General features: G+C 43.7%; 1 protein-coding gene across 1 annotated transcript in view; it reads left to right on the top strand.

The window, feature by feature from the left end:
* PLCL2 (phospholipase C like 2) overlaps positions 1-16,507 on the top strand; it is a 202,205-nt gene that overhangs the window by 107,874 nt on the left and 77,824 nt on the right. The window contains exons 2-3 of the mRNA XM_065876327.1: positions 6,408-8,894; positions 11,291-11,494. Of these exons, the coding sequence (XP_065732399.1) occupies positions 6,408-8,894; positions 11,291-11,494 (2,691 nt within the window). The remainder of the gene's footprint in view (positions 1-6,407; positions 8,895-11,290; positions 11,495-16,507) is intronic.

Here is a 16,507-nt window from a genome sequence, read left to right as displayed (position 1 = left end):
CATTCCTTTGTGTCTCACTTTCTTTTTTACTCTGGCTACCTTAAAGCTTTTCTCTTTGTATTTATTTTTTCAGCAATTTCTCTATGATAATATAGGTCTAGGAGTGTGTGTGTGTGTGTGATTGTGCTTGAGTTTCTTGGATCTAATTTTGGAAAATTCTAGGACATTATTTCTTCTTCTGCCATATTCTCTCTCTCTTATCCTGCTGGGACTCAATTTTCGCATATGTTCTACAGCCGCTCTGGGATGCACTGTTTTATATTTTTTCACTTTTTAAATCTTTTTGTGTTTTAGTTTGGATAATTTTTATGGACACCTCTTCAAGTTCACTGAATCTTTTCTTGGCTATGTTCAGTCTGCTTATAAGCCTATCAAAGGAATTCACCACTTCTGATAGCTAGGGTTTTTAAATAGCATTTCCATTGGACTCTTTTTTTTATAATTTCCATCTTTCTGCTGAAATAGCCCATTTGATCATGAATATTGTCTACTCCCCACCCCCAGATTATTTTGTATATTAATAATAGTTGTTTTAAAGTTCCTGTGTGACAGGTCTAGGTCACCTCTGAGCCTGGCTCTATGGATTGTTTTGTCTCTTGACAGTGGGGTTTTCCCTTACATTTTGTGTGTGTCTGTGTGTGTGTGTGCATGTGCACACTGTAATTTTTATTGAATGCTAAACATCACGCTTAATAGAGACTGAGTTCTTCTAGGTCATTAACTTTTGGGGAAGTTGAGTCAATGTAGTCAGTAATTGATCTGGGTTTATGTTTTGAGTTGCTGTTGTTACCTTCAGTGTACTGCTGGCTTCCAATTCCTCTCCCTGTGGGCCACCATAACCATGTGTCTAAGTGGGCACTGGAGTCCTGGAGGGTTTACTCATGGTTCCTGTTCTTGCCATCTGCTTTCACCTGCAAAGGCCTGTGTCAGAAAGGGCTCTCTTTCCACGGTCTTATGCCTCCTCTGTGGTACGCTGCCTGCTCTTGGTGCCCAGCGTCTGCTGGAGCGGGGATTTCTTAGTCCTCCTGGTCTAGTTTCAATCCTAGGCAGACCTGTGCACCTGGGCCTCAAGGGTGGGACCTTCTGGGCATTCCTGCCCTGCTCCCCGAGGCAGCCAGACTCTGCCTATATCTGTGGTGAGTTTCTGCCCCTCTCCTGGTGGTAGTAGAGTTCTGCTTTATTGGTACAGGCTCCTGAGTCCAAGGGCCAGTAGATCTTTGCTTGGCTGTGGAAGGAGATGGATTTTTCTTCTACCCATCCTCCCGTAGCCCAGGGAGAAAGCGGGCTTGCTGCCATTCCCCAGTGGCTTTTGCTTCGTCTGAGAGGAGGGTCGGGGAAGTAGCAGAGTTTCATGGTGTCCCCATCACCTGCTGCATGCCTGTGTCCTGGAGAGGGGCTCTCTCCTGCTCTGGCCCCAGTCTTTCTCAGGAGCAACCTGTGAAGCCTTTCATGTGAATACAAACTCTCCCTGTGTCTGGGGTACCCAGTTGCTCCAAGCTGATACAGTAGCCCACACTTGGCCTTTAGGATTTCCTTACAATTTTAACTGATTTCTTTTTTTTAAAATTTTATTTATTTATTTATTTATTGTGGCTGTGTTGGGTCTTCGTTGTGGCACACAGCCTCTTCATTGTGGTGTGCGAGCTCAGTAGTTGTGGTATGTGGGATTGTAATCCCCCAACCAGGGGTCGAACTGGGGCCCCCTGCACCGGGAGCACGGAGTCTTAACCGCTGGACTGCCAGGGAAGTCCCTTAACTGATTTCTTTTATGTGCTTCCATGGTAGACTCTTCCTTCCGTGCTCTACAAACTGTGAAACAGTGTCTGCGTCTTCTCTCTTCTTGGAGGGGTTTTTCACTCCTTGGAATTCAGCTCCCTTGTGATCACAGTTCTTTGATGGGTATAAGAAAAGTTGTGATATTATTGACAGTCTGGCTTTTTCTTGTTAAGTGGGAGTGATGTTCTCTCGGCTTTCTGCATAAGCTGTCATCTGAACTGGACTTGCCCACGTTTGGGACCGTCCGATCACCCATAGGTTCCCAAGCCATTAGCAGATCCGTGAGGAGAGCACCCTCAGGCCAAGCAGCTTTCTGTTACTTGCAGTAAAGGGCCCTTCCATGTGAGGAGGAAGCAGCGTTTGACCATATCTAGCTTTTCTTCAAGTTATTTTCAATTCATCTGATTTTATAAAATGAACTTCAGAGTGACTGTTTTTGCTCCAGATCCTTTTTTTTTTTCTTTTCTTTTTTCCTTTTTGCTCATCTTGGAGAGCACATCAAAGCTTTAAAGATGTATGAAAAAACCTTGCAAGGTAACCCTGATGTGCCCGGCATGACTTATTCCTTCAACTCAGAGCTATTGTTACTGAGCTGAAGAAAGGTCAGGCCTTGCTGTGCTTGTTTAATAGGCCTCAAGTTGTTTCTGGGGTTTTTTGTTTTGTTAAGGATAGAAATTTCTTTTCCTTTTTTTTTTTTTTAACATCTTTATTGGAATATAACTGCTTTACAAGGATAGAAATTTCTTTAACCAGTGTTTCCAAACTCTTTCATCCCAGACTCCCTTCAATAAACATAAAGATCTCATACTCTTCTTTAATGTTACTTATACATCAGAGTAAATAACTGGACTCAAAACAAACCAGAAGGATAAACGGCTGCTCTGTCTTCACGCTCCATCCCCATTGTTAGGGCGCCGTGTCAGTTTCTGCCAGCGTATTGAATCTGGAGGTTGATTCGTCATTTTCTCGTGGTGTATGTTGAGAAATAGTCAAACAGAAAATGGAAACAAATCAGTTTAGAAATACAACAGGAATGCAGTAGGACCCAGCAGGCCATGCTGTCCCAGCAGGACATCAAATCCTGGGCCTTGAGACCAGACTCCGACTCCTCAGACGGGTTTCCTCTTCTCTAGAAGGTGCTACGGTGGTTGCATCAGACTCAAGCACCTTGTTGCCGGCAAAGAAATGAGGCCCACCTATTTGTCACCTCATTTCAGGATGAGAATTTATGAAATTGCTCATGCCCATTTATGAACTGCTACCTCTGAAATACCCCAGATGGTCATTTTAGAGGCCAAAATGTAGTGACAAACTTCTGTTAAATAAAGTAGGCAGTCTTGTTAGAAATAGGTATGTTTTTCCATTGGGTTCAATGAGGCTACTTCCGTTTTTATTGTTACATATAAGTTCTATAAACATTTTCGTTCTTCCTGAGTTTGCTGTGATGCAGAAAAGCTCACTTAGCCTCTTGCTAGGTCACTGCTTTCACAAAATTATTCCTGATACAAAAATGTTATTCTGTAAATAAGCATTGGTTAAACATATAAATGAATCTTTAAGCTTCTGTCCCGTTCAAAATTTTATGATGCTTTATCTAGCATTCAGAATTTCAGGGTTGATATAGAGGTGGGTTCTTTTGGAAGCTGGTTTTCTTCCAGACTGGACGTAACTTTTGTGTTTCTTCTCTTGGTATTAAGAAGTGTTGATAGTGCAGCAGAAATGCACCGGTGGACCAAGTTTATCTACATGTTGTGGTTTCCACCACTCGGAAGCTTTAGGCGACGAGTACTTACAACATTAAGAGCTAGTTCTGAAACATCATCTGTACAATTTTTTAAAGTATTTGGAGGCATCTCCATCTCAGCAGAAACTTACGTTTTTTTCTTCTGGTTTTAGGTGATGAGTGCATGTAAGTTATACACATTAGTTTTCCTTTAGTTAAAAAAAAAAACTGTATGTGTAGCACATATAGTTTGATCACTTTTTAATTTTAAATGTAAACTAACTAACATTAAGACGCAACACAGAAAATAGATTCCAACTCTGCTGCCGACGGGTTGCTTAGCTTATGCGCGTACGTGATCACTGCTGGGCTAAAAAGTGAAGGCTAGGTGGAAATATGTAGGATGGGATAGAGATTCTGGGACAAAGGCAGGTTGGGGGCTTGGGTCTCCTGCTGAGGAAGCCCAGTTCTCCCTCCATCTGCCTTCCTCTTCCTTTCCTCTGGGCTGTGGGGGACCAGCTTGCCTTCACATCCACCTGTTGCTTCCAGCCAGGATTCTGGTCCATCCGGTGATGGGGGCCAGCTCCCGCCTGCTCTGTTGGTCTCTAAGCAAGCACGCTTCTCTTTTGATGTTTTCTAATAGCTTTTTCTGCTAGCAGAGAAGGAGAGACAGACCTTTTCATTCAGGCCTCCATGTGCTAAAGTGGTAGTCCAGTATTAATCAGTATGTTGAGAAGGACAGAATAGAAGATTACACTGTTGAGAAAATGCTGTATATATTTCAGTGAATAAATGGATAGGCACCTCCATTTATCTTTGTGATTCCTTTTACTAGTGGCAGCTTTGAGATATAATTTATAAAAATTATAAAATTCCCTTAATTAGTATGCTGTCTTTATTAAAGGTAAATATTATTTTTAAAGGTAAAGACAATCCTCATTCTGAAAAATAGGAAATTCATGCATTTGTTTCATACCCTTATACATGGCTGATTACAAATTTAATTTCATGCCAACTTGCTTGAATAGACAATCTAAGTTTTAGGGATTGGAAGAGCTGTAGTATTCAATACAATGTATCTTACAGATACCATTACCACAGCTTTAATGTCTTTTGCACTTTATTGCTTGGAGGATACAATTATAAAGAAATACTCTGCCTTGTGGCTTTTATGTTTCATGTTGGCATTCAGATCACAAAAGCCTCTTTGGTTCATTTTGAAACTTTGAGGGAAATGATACCTGTATGATTCAAAGTTTAAGTTTAATTGCCTTCTGCAAATTGCTTTTGGAAGTATAGGTAGTCAAAAAGTAAAAGTAGTTTTAAATTTCAGAGGCAGAGAATAGCATAAACACTTTTTTAAATGTAGAGGTTTTATTCAAGATAGATTCTCTTGGGGACTTCCCTGGCAGTCCAGTGGTTAAGACTCCATGTTTCCACTGCAGGGGACGCAGGTTCGATCCCTGGTCAGGGAACTAAGACCCCACATGCTGCGTGACACGGCCAGAAAAAAAAAAAAAAAAAAAAGATTCTCTCAGAGCAGGAAAGTTAGAATGCCTTTGTACAATATTTTGCATGCTCTTTTCTTTATTGCGTGAAAGTCATATAATCCCAACCTCTATTTCTTATTTATGAATATAATGACTTACTGAAAATTTATCACAAGTTTCATATGCCTCCTGAAAGGCAATGTCGAGTTTTAGGTTAAAATTGTGAAAGATGTTGTGAGGCCATTTATAATAATAATAATAGTAAAGGCAGTCTATACAGGGAAAGAACTTAAATGCACACATAGATGTGGCATCAGCTCCTTGAGGTGATCGCCTGCTACATCATGCAGGAAAGTTGAGGAGTGCATTACTGGTGATGCAGACTGCTGTAGAAGTAGATGTTGCCTGATCATTTGGTAGTGTTACTTGTCTGTTAACATTGGAAGGACTTAGGTGACTTGTTCTAAACATTCGCCTGGTGCATGGGAGCAGGCTTTAATAAATCCAACCCCAGAATTTTAGAAGCACCTCTAGCTGAAATCTGGGCCTCCCACCCAGACTTAATACAATGACAGAAGTAAAACCATATCTATTTGAAGTGTTTAGGACCATGACTAATCTAATATGAGGCTCTGAAAAGCCAAGAATTGCCACTGGAATTTCAGTTTCTACTCACGTAACACATAATTTAATGGTTCATACTTAGTTTCCAGAAATAGCCCCAGACAGCTTAGTGAGTCCCAGTGGTTAGAAAGTGGTTTTAAACTTTATTGTACATTCCCATCACCTAGAGTGCTGCCTAAAATGTAAATTCCTGGGCACCACCCCCTGGAAAGCTGATTCCATGAGCCTAGGAATCTGAATTTTACCCAGGTAACCCAGGGGATTCTGAGGAAAGTGGTTTAGTGACAACCTTTCGGGAAACACTGGTGCAGGAGGTGTATACCCAGCAGGGCCTGCTTCATGGGTGTACTACCAGTGCATTGTACAGGCCCCATACTCAGAAAGGCCATGTAGCTGGCTTAACGCTCTTCCATGACCTTCTTAAAATTCTTAATTTCTGAATGAGGTGGTTCATTTTCCCCTGCATTTTCACTTTCCCCCGGGCCCTGCAAATTGTGTGGCCAATTCTCTATGTGAACTTTTATTATGTATTCCTGGAATTGTGTTTCTTGATCCTCATGGGTTGCAATAATTCAATAATGATTTTTTTTTTTTACCTGTCTGTATTAGGCTGTAAATGCCAAGGCCACTTCTAAGCTTTAGAAGTGAATGAGTATCATTCATTATAGAACATACAATTGGAAATCCTAAGAGTATGATTTTTTTCCCCAAGGAAATTAAATTTTTATTCCTAGTCTTGAACATAGAAACCTATGTTTGTGTTACCCTAATACACTATGATTTTTTTCTCCTAGGATGGTACAAAACAGAAAAGAGAGCGGAAAAAGACGGTCTCCTTCAGCAGTATGCCCACGGAGAAAAAGATCAGCAGTGCAAGTGATTGTATCAATTCCATGGTGGAGGGTTCGGAACTCAAAAAGGTTCGCTCCAACTCTAGAATTTACCACAGGTATTTTTTACTGGACGCTGACATGCAGAGCCTGAGGTGGGAGCCATCCAAGAAGGATTCTGAGAAAGCCAAGATTGATATTAAATCCATCAAGGAAGTGAGAACAGGAAAAAATACAGACATATTCCGCAGCAATGGCATTTCTGACCAGATATCTGAAGACTGTGCGTTTTCAGTCATCTACGGAGAGAATTACGAGTCACTTGATTTGGTTGCCAACTCCGCAGATGTTGCGAACATCTGGGTCACGGGACTGCGGTACCTAATTTCTTATGGGAAACATACACTCGATATGTTAGAGAGTAGCCAAGACAACATGAGGACTTCTTGGGTCTCACAAATGTTTAGTGAAATTGATGTAGATAACCTGGGACATATAACTCTGTGCAGCGCCGTGCAGTGTATCAGAAACCTCAATCCTGGTTTAAAAACGAGCAAAATTGAGCTTAAGTTCAAAGAATTGCACAAGTCCAAGGACAAAGCTGGTACTGAAGTCACAAAGGAGGAATTTGTTGAGGTTTTCCACGAGCTTTGTACTAGACCTGAAATTTATTTCCTTTTAGTTCAGTTCTCAAGCAATAAAGAATTCCTTGATACCAAGGACCTTATGATGTTTCTGGAGGCAGAGCAGGGTGTGGCACATATAAATGAGGAAATAAGCCTTGAAATTATTCACAAATATGAGCCATCCAAAGAGGGTCAGGAAAAGGGCTGGCTTTCCATAGACGGGTTCACTAATTACCTTGTGTCATCTGACTGTTACATATTTGATCCAGAGCATAAGAAGGTCTGTCAGGACATGAAGCAACCCTTGTCTCATTACTTTATAAACTCATCTCATAATACGTACTTAATAGAGGATCAGTTCCGAGGTCCCTCTGATATCACAGGATACATCCGAGCTCTTAAAATGGGTTGCCGGAGTGTTGAATTGGATGTATGGGACGGGCCGGATAACGAACCTGTGATTTACACAGGCCACACCATGACCTCGCAGATCGTCTTCCGCAGTGTCATTGATATTATTAACAAGTATGCATTCTTTGCTTCAGAGTACCCTCTCATCCTGTGTTTGGAAAATCACTGTTCTATTAAACAACAGAAGGTCATGGTTCAACACATGAAGAAAATTTTAGGAGACAAGCTGTACACAACCTCACCCAGTGCTGAGGAATCTTACTTGCCATCCCCAGATGTCCTGAAAGGGAAGATACTCATTAAGGCAAAGAAGCTGTCTTCCAACTGCTCTGGAGTAGAGGGCGATGTTACTGATGAGGATGAAGGGGCAGAGATGTCTCAGAGGATGGGCAAGGAGAACGCAGAGCTGCCCAACCACGTGCCTGCCAAGCGCTTCCAGCTCTGCAAAGAGCTGTCCGAGCTGGTGAGCATCTGCAAGTCGGTGCAGTTCAAAGAGTTCCAGGTGTCCTTTCAGGTTCAGAAGTACTGGGAAGTCTGCTCATTCAACGAAGTGCTTGCCAGCAAATACGCCAACGAGAATGCAGGGGACTTTGTCAATTATAACAAGCGCTTTCTCGCCAGGGTTTTTCCCAGCCCCATGAGAATTGACTCCAGCAACATGAACCCTCAAGATTTTTGGAAATGTGGTTGTCAGATCGTGGCCATGAACTTTCAGACCCCGGGACTGATGATGGACCTGAACATCGGCTGGTTTAGGCAGAACGGGAACTGCGGCTACGTGCTGCGGCCGGCCATCATGAGGGAGGAGGTCTCCTTCTTCAGCGCCAACACCAAAGACTCCGTCCCAGGAGTCTCACCCCAGCTCCTTCACATCAAGATCATCAGCGGGCAGAACTTCCCCAAACCCAAAGGATCGGGTGCTAAAGGCGACGTGGTGGACCCTTACGTCTACGTTGAGATCCACGGGATCCCCGCTGACTGTGCAGAACAGAGGACGAAAACAGTGCACCAGAACGGAGACGCTCCCATCTTCGACGAAAGCTTTGAGTTCCAGATCAACCTGCCCGAACTGGCCATGGTGCGCTTTGTGGTCCTGGACGACGACTACATCGGGGATGAGTTCATCGGCCAGTACACGATTCCCTTCGAGTGTCTGCAGACGGGCTACCGCCACGTGCCGCTGCAGTCGCTCACCGGCGAGGTCCTCGCCCACGCTTCTCTGTTCGTGCACGTGGCCATCACGAACCGGAGAGGAGGCGGGAAGCCTCACAAGAGGGGCCTCTCTGTGAGGAAAGGGAAGAAGTCCAGGGAATATGCGTCCCTGAGAACACTGTGGATTAAAACTGTGGACGAGGTCTTCAAGAATGCCCAGTCCCCAATTCGGGACGCCACCGACCTGAGAGAGAACATGCAGGTACGGCGCGGGGGCTTGTGTGCGCCTGCGCGCGGGCTCGTGTGCGACTGCGCGCGGTGTAAGAGTCTTTTGGAGGGTTTCTTTAAATAGTCGTATTTCCCATCTTAAATACTTTGTAAATTCCCATCGCTTGTAAGAATGTTTACCACCGATCTCGTTTTTTTTTTATCATTGTGAATTTCCAAAACGGCAGCTGGTATTGAACACACTCTATGGGAATGAGACAGCCTTGCTGCTGAGTCCACACCCGACCTGGTCCCTGTTAATCACTAGGGAACAGCCCCCCGTCTTCTCTAAAAGCGCACGTGGGAATCTGGTATTTCTGAATATTCCTTAGCTGGAACACACTGACGTCAAGCCCATCAAACTAGAGGGACACGTTCCGGTCCTTTCTTGTGGGGCCGTCATGCTGCGGGAATGGGGAGCCTGTACACAGCCCGTGGGTTTATGTATTGAGCCTGCTCTTGACTCTGCAGTGCAGCTATCTAATTGTGTAAGTAAAAGACACGTGACACCTGTATTTATTAGATGTCTGAGATAATAATTACCTCTGAACCGCGTAGTGGCGAAAAGCAATCAGTCAGGGTTAGGTATGTAATTAAGGATTGTCCACGTGTCTAGCAGGATACTGGGGCTACCAGTGATGCAGAAGGAGGCTGTGAGGGCTACCTCACACACACACCTACCCCAGCCCATCCCAGCGTGTGATGGATCACCGCTCAGTGTGTTTAGAAATGATAAAAAAAAAAAGATACATACACACACACACACACACACACACGTGTATATATATATAATCTTTATAACTATTATGAGCAGAATGCCAGCAGCAAGTAAAATTAAAAGACCTTCCCACAATGGAGACATTTTGTTTTATTTCTTGTCTCATAGTAAATGTGGAGGGTGTCTCCCTATCTCTGAGGGTGCCATGGTTGGTGGACCTCAGCTCTGAGCAGCCTGCACGTCCCTGCCCTACGGCAGCTGTCATGCACATGAAGCCGAGCGCCGTCCTTCCAGGGCCGCGTGTCTGTGCTGAACCCACACTGCAGTCGGCGCTGTGTGATGCCCCTGCCACACCCGGGCGGTCGGGCCAGGGATGCAGCAGGAAACAGCAGATTTTAGTTGGGGCTGGGCAGCAGATAATAAACAAATAGGACAACGGCAGGTGAAGAAGAAGTAACTGGGGAGTGTGATGGTGTGACTGGGGGCCCCCCTTAGAGCTCTCAGTAAGGATTTATTGTTATGAGCAGTCAACATCCAAGTGATTTTGGACAAAATGATACACAGCTTGATGCCCATATTTAAAGCAATATTAATAAAAAGAAAATGTTTAAATTTAAAACCAACGTGCGGCTCATTTCCAAGGACGGGGGTGTTTGAGAGCAGAAGGCACAGGACTTGGGGGCCCAGATCCCTCCCCTATGGTCGCCATGCTCAGCCCAGGTCAGGACCCAGGTGTGCCTGGGGTGACTCATTTTTCGGTTGGAATGTACCTGTTCTGGCAGCACAGTGATTAAGAGCAGAGGCCTCATCCTCAGCAGACTTCAGGTAAAATCCTGACCCCTTCACCTGCTAGCTGTGTGACCTCAGGTAGACAACAGAGACAGGCCACAGCTGAGGCTCGGGCCCAGTGTGGCTGGTTGAGAGGATCAGATGGGGTCATGTATATTACCTATGCCTTGCACACGGTGCTCAGAGAACACCGACTCGTGGCTTTTTACAGTATGGAAGGGTTTCCTTTAATGGGGATTTTAATGGCACCTCTGGTGATTAGTAAAAAAGAGCATTGAGAACAGGAGAAGCAGCATGGAGACGGGACTAGGGGAAGGGAAGGCTGTGGTACCGGGCAGGAAGGTCTCCCACCGGGCACATCTCCACGGAAACTGCGGCATCCTCCAAGTTCCTTTAGCTTTGGAACCAGCTGGTATGAACAGGTGAGAGAGACTCAAGTTTCTATCTTGCAAATATTCCTCTTTTTTTTTTTTTTTTGGATGGCTGGCATATTTGATACTTATTTTAAGCCCGATTTTTTTTTTCTGAATCTTTACCTTTTTGAATGCAGAAGCCTTCTTTTTGGTTTGTTCATAATTACATATCAGCATTAGCACTGCTGTGAACTTTGATCTGAAGAGTAGCTTTGCCCTTCGAAAGAATTTAACTTATTTGCCTTTTCCATACTTTTGATAAATTGGTATTACAAATATCTATAACTATGTTTACTTTGGAAAGTAGCCATTTTTCCCAGGATAAGATAATCATTAACCATGTCTGTCATAAAACTGCTAGTAACTGTTGTACCAGGCAGTCCAAGGATAACCAAGTATATTGAGTATAACATCCCCGAGAAATTAAAACCCTGGTGAATTACAAAGCGCCTTCTTCTTTCCATTGAGCAGAATGCAGTGGTGTCCTTCAAGGAGCTGTGTGGCCTCTCCTCCGTAGCCAACCTCATGCAGTGCATGCTGGCGGTGTCTCCCCGCTTCCTGGGACCTGATAACACGCCCCTGGTGGTCCTGAATCTCAGCGAGCAGTATCCCACCATGGAGTTGCAGGGAATCGTGCCCGAGGTTCTGAAAAAGATCGTAACAACTTACGACATGGTGAGTGGCTCTTTGCACTTTTATGGAGCCCAGGGGAGGGAGGTGTCTTAGGACAGTACCCCGACATGCTTAGGAGCTCTTGCTGAAGTGTGCTTTCCTAGTTCAGGCTTCCTTTACCTGTGCTGGAAAAGTTATTCCCCTGACCTTGCTGTATTTGAAAGACTTTAGTGTTTTGTTGTTGCTATTTTAGAAAGCAGGATTCAGACAGCTTTTCAAGAATGTATCTGAATTGACTTCTAAAGCATACCCTATTTTCCACATATATATAGGAGGGAATTTTTTTAACCTTTCCCTGTAATCAGCCATTGCGTCACTCATTTTTATTTTGTTTTCAAACCGGTAAAGGTGAGAAATTTAGTTTTTTTTTTTCCAAAAATACACTTTAAATACCATCAGAGGCAGGTGCTTCCACTACATGACTCTATATTGTGCAAAGTTTTCCTTCCTTATAGCAGCTGCTCTGTGACCCCTGTGATTGGTTATCAGCTTAGCGTTAATGAGGAATCCTCAGGACACCTAGAATATTGCATTTTTGCCCTTAAGGTCTATCTTGCGTTTTCCTAATCGCTTCCTGCTCTCGCTGTACTTTTTGATTTATCGTAACTCTGAGGGATGAGTTAGTGAACAACACCGTTTCAAGCTCGCAGTGTAGCTGAAGTTGTCAAAACGCCAGTGAGCACCGCAGGTCCTCCCCTGCGGTCAGGGTTAAGGGTGGTGCTGGACACTCCCCTCCCAGATGGGCGAGGCTGTCAGCCTGTACCGGCCGGGTGCTCAGAGGTAAGAGGCCTCACCCACCACCTCCTCCACACGAGAAGCAGGAGCTCAGACCACAAAACTCAAGGCTGCTTCTCAGGTAGCCTGCTGTGGTCTAAGACAAATCAGGAGTGGCATTGTAAACCTTACAGAAATATATTTCTTTTACTATTCTGTAAGTTGACCTGAAAACTGCAATTCAGAGGGATTTATACAATTTCCGGGAAAGAAAAAAATGCTTTAGGTCAGCATTTCCCACAGTGTCTGCTGAGGAGCCTTGGTTTCTTAGAATATTAATAAGTGTCACATGGGAGAAAGGGTTCCATGTTGAAATAATTTAGGGAAATACTGGTTTGAGCAAAATTAATCAGATGTCTTCACTGCAGGACTGTGTGGGGCCTTTTGTTTGCCGGCAGTGGCTTTCCAAAGGGTGATGGACATAGTATGCCCTATTTGACAAATTGTCTTGACCAGTGGGTACTATTTCCAAAAACAAAAGTTTGGAAGGATTTTTGTTCTTAATCTTCTTCACGTCTTAGCCTTGTTCACCCAAATCTTTGGGTGCATAAGACCTGGAAGTCCAAGTCAGAAGCATGCAGCTTTTTTTTTTCTTTTGCTCTTTCTTTCCCCCAGTTTTATTGAGAAATAGTTGACACTCATGTATAAGTTTAAGGCGTACAGCATGATGGTTTGATTTATGCATATTGTGAAATGATTACCACAGTGGGTTCAGCTGACATCCATCTTCTCATATAAAAAGAAGGAAGAAGAGAGGAAAGGAAAAAAAAATTTCTTGTGATAAGAGGTCTTAGGATTTATTTTCTTAAGTTTTCTGTGTATCAGTCATCATGGTATATATTACATTCCTAGGACTTATTTATCTTATAACTGGAAATGTCTACCTTTTGACCACCTTCCTTCAGTTCTCACTGTCTGCACCCTTCACCTCTGGTAACCACAAATCTGATCTCTTTTTCTATGAGTTTGGTTTTTTGTTTTTGTTTTGTTTTGTTTTAGTTTCCACATATAAGTGGGTCATACAGTATTTGTCTTTCTCTGACTCATTACACTTAGCATAATACCTTCAGGGTTCATCTGTGTTGTAGCAAATGGTAGGATCTCCTCATATTTTAATATATATATATGTATATCTCACAACTTCTTTATCTATCCATAGACATTTAGGTTGTTTCCATATCTTGGCTATTGTAAATAATGCTGCTATGAACATGGGGGTGCATGTATCTTTTTGAGTTAGTGTTTTTATTACCTTAGGGTATATTCTGAAAAGCGGAATTGCTGCATCATATGGTAGTCCTGTTTTTAACTCTTTGAGGATCTTCCGTGCTGTTTTCCCTAGTAGCTATACAAATTTACATTCCCACCTATCATAAGAGTGCAGTATTTTAAACAGCTTATCAGTTCATTACCTTAAGAAGAAGTGGTATTTGATCTTTTTCCTGAGTTCCAATGCAATAACCACACGTTGTAGCAGGTGCTTATTATTCCCTGCTCTTTCCAGCTTAGAGTTCACGGTGATGTAAGATAAATAAGGATGGAACACTGGACACTGCAGACAAACTGCAGGGAGTGACAGTCACCCTTGAGAAAGAAGGACGGCCAGGGGCAAATGCGTCTGTAAACATGGGCTGGGGGAGCGCTGTGCTGGGTGCTGGAGGGGCCACAGGCATGAGCATAAGGGGTCCCTGTCCTCAGGGAGCCATCCAGTCTGCTAGGATGGCAGCTGGGGAACAAAACCAAGAAGCTTATGCTGAGATTCCTTTGGGGGGAAAAGATGGAAAGACAGGAAAAAGAGGTTAAATGGAAAAGTCTGAAGAGCTCTTGCATGCTGTGCCTCAGGCTACCTAGTTGGTTTCATGAGAAGAAGCCCAAAGAAGTGGCTGATATTTGTAAATGCTTTTTAAACTTAAGCCACAAATAAAATTGTTAGACATTTTGCAGACCCACGTCATTGACCAACATCTAAGATGACTTACTGGCTCAGGTGTGTTACCGGTCACGCAGTGACATTTCTTCATGGTAACCTTTTTAAGAGGACCTTCCTGAGAGTGGGATGTGGTGCCCCAGGGAGGTGTTAACTGGAAGGGTCGGTACCCAGGCGCTAGTCCAGGCTGAGCCCACAGCGGGAGTGAGACCATAGCAGGGTGGACACAGTGCCCACCATATCACTTCCCCCGCCCCTTCCTCTCCCTGGGCTGGAAGATGATAACATTTACTATGTAACTCTTATCTACATATAACTTTATAATTGTGTTGTTGTAGAAATGATAAGACAGTTGGCTTGCTTAAGTTTTTAAAGTTGTGAAATTAGTCTTACATAATGTCTGATTGACATAGCTGGGCTGCGTCATACCCCTAGCTTTATTGATTTGCTCTCTTTTTCATTCCACCTGCTAAACTAAGCTATAAAGTACTTAAAATTAAATTCAAATGTTTATAATTTGCATTTTAAAGGTTGTCATATTGCTACGGCAATATTATAGCTCTTGTAATATTTTATAGTCCATTTATTAATGACTTAATTATTTCTCACCTTCTGACAACTAATTTATTAAAGCTAGCTAAGGAATAGATGAAATACTGATGGGAAACGTCATAAGGTCCTGGATAGCCTTTATTTTTGTAACGTTTGTTATACTGAGCTTAACCCAAAATTAGCCTTCGAAATAAGATCTTATTTCATTTCACTGACTTCCCATTTATAGTTTGCAGACTCCAAATGAGAAGTAAGCGTAGTTTGAGAAATCCACCCCTCCCCACAAAGTCCTGTGTTACTGCGAGTCTGCACTGCTGAAGTTGCCCTCCAGTGAGGACAGGATTGCGGTATCTCCTAAGAGTGTACAGATATGTATTTATGCTGTCAAGATTGTGACTATTTTTCTGTCTAAACTCTTATTAATAAACGAGTTGTAGCTGAAATATGCCAGTGTCTTTGTGAAAAAGGAGAGTGCAGGGAAGGAGCTGATTGTGGAAATGTGGACACTGTGTAAGGCGGTGTGGAGGCTAGGAAAGAGGGCCCACGCTCAGGGTGGCCTGCAGCCCCATTTGCCTGGGACAGACCCTGCTTGTACACCTGTTGTCCCAGCATAATTATTAATAGTTCTCCCTTTAACCCTTAACAGTGTCCCTGTTTAGATAATTAGTTGTGTGGTCACCCTGCCCACGGCCCCTAGATTGTCCTAATGGCTCTTGTGATTCCCCCCAACGAACAGGTCTTCAGGGTGGCCCAAATTGTGGTTTTTTGCCCTATTTGTCGTCCCTCCTTGGATCCCGGAAGTGGTGAGGTTTGAGGCTGGGACGTTGCTCAGGAAGGCGGGTGTCAAAGCCACCCGGGAGCAGAGGAAGAAAACCACAGACACCTTCTTAGATCAGGCAGATGGGGGAGAAATAGGGAGGGACTGGTCTGGAGAGTGGGAGTGACTGTGTGGTCACACAAGGGAGGCTTTTCTTCCCTGGAGGAGTTCACAGTTTAGTGGAAGAGATGAAACATATCCAGAGATAGTGAGAGGATAGATGATAGATAGATGTGTTAAAATATGTAAACAGGGCTTCCCTGGTGGCGCAGTGGTTGAGAGTCCGCCTGCCGATGCAGGGGACACGGATTCGTGCCCCGGTCCGGGAAGATCCCACATGCCGCGGGGCGGCTGGGCCCGTGAGCCATGGCCTCTGAGCCTGCGCATCCGGAGACTGTGCTCCTCAACGGGAGAGGCTGCAACAGTGAGAGGCCCGCGTACCGCAAATAAAAATAAATATATATATATATATATATATATATATATATATATATATATGTAAACAGATTATTTGGATGTTCATGGGAGAGAACGGTCAGTTTCAAGTTTAGGAATTAGGAAGACTTCAAGGAAATACTGGCCTCTGACCCTTAAGAACACCTCAGATTTCAGCAGGTAAAGAAAAGGAGACTGTTGCAGGCTGAGTTCACAGGGTGAAACACTCTCAGAAATGGGAAGCACGTGTTCTAGGAAGTTCAAGCATGGACCGTGGGAGTTCTTGCACATTTTTGAGCAGCAAAGAGCCATGCTCAGAATTAAGATTGTGGACTGTGGGAGGGTAGGGGTGAAAGAGAACTCAGAGGCCGCCTGCTGAGCGTCTTTATTTTGCAGATGAGAAAATGGAAACCCAGTGGTGCATCAAATTAATGGCAGCACCATTAATGGTTCTAATGGCAGGTTTAGAACCTGACTAGTCTCTTTGTCCAGTTTTTGCCCTGCAGTCCAG

The sequence above is a fragment of the Phocoena phocoena genome, chromosome 4 (genome assembly GCF_963924675.1).
Source record: "Phocoena phocoena chromosome 4, mPhoPho1.1, whole genome shotgun sequence".
Lineage (NCBI taxonomy): Eukaryota > Metazoa > Chordata > Mammalia > Artiodactyla > Phocoenidae > Phocoena > Phocoena phocoena.
This window is presented reverse-complemented; position numbering and strand designations above follow the sequence as displayed.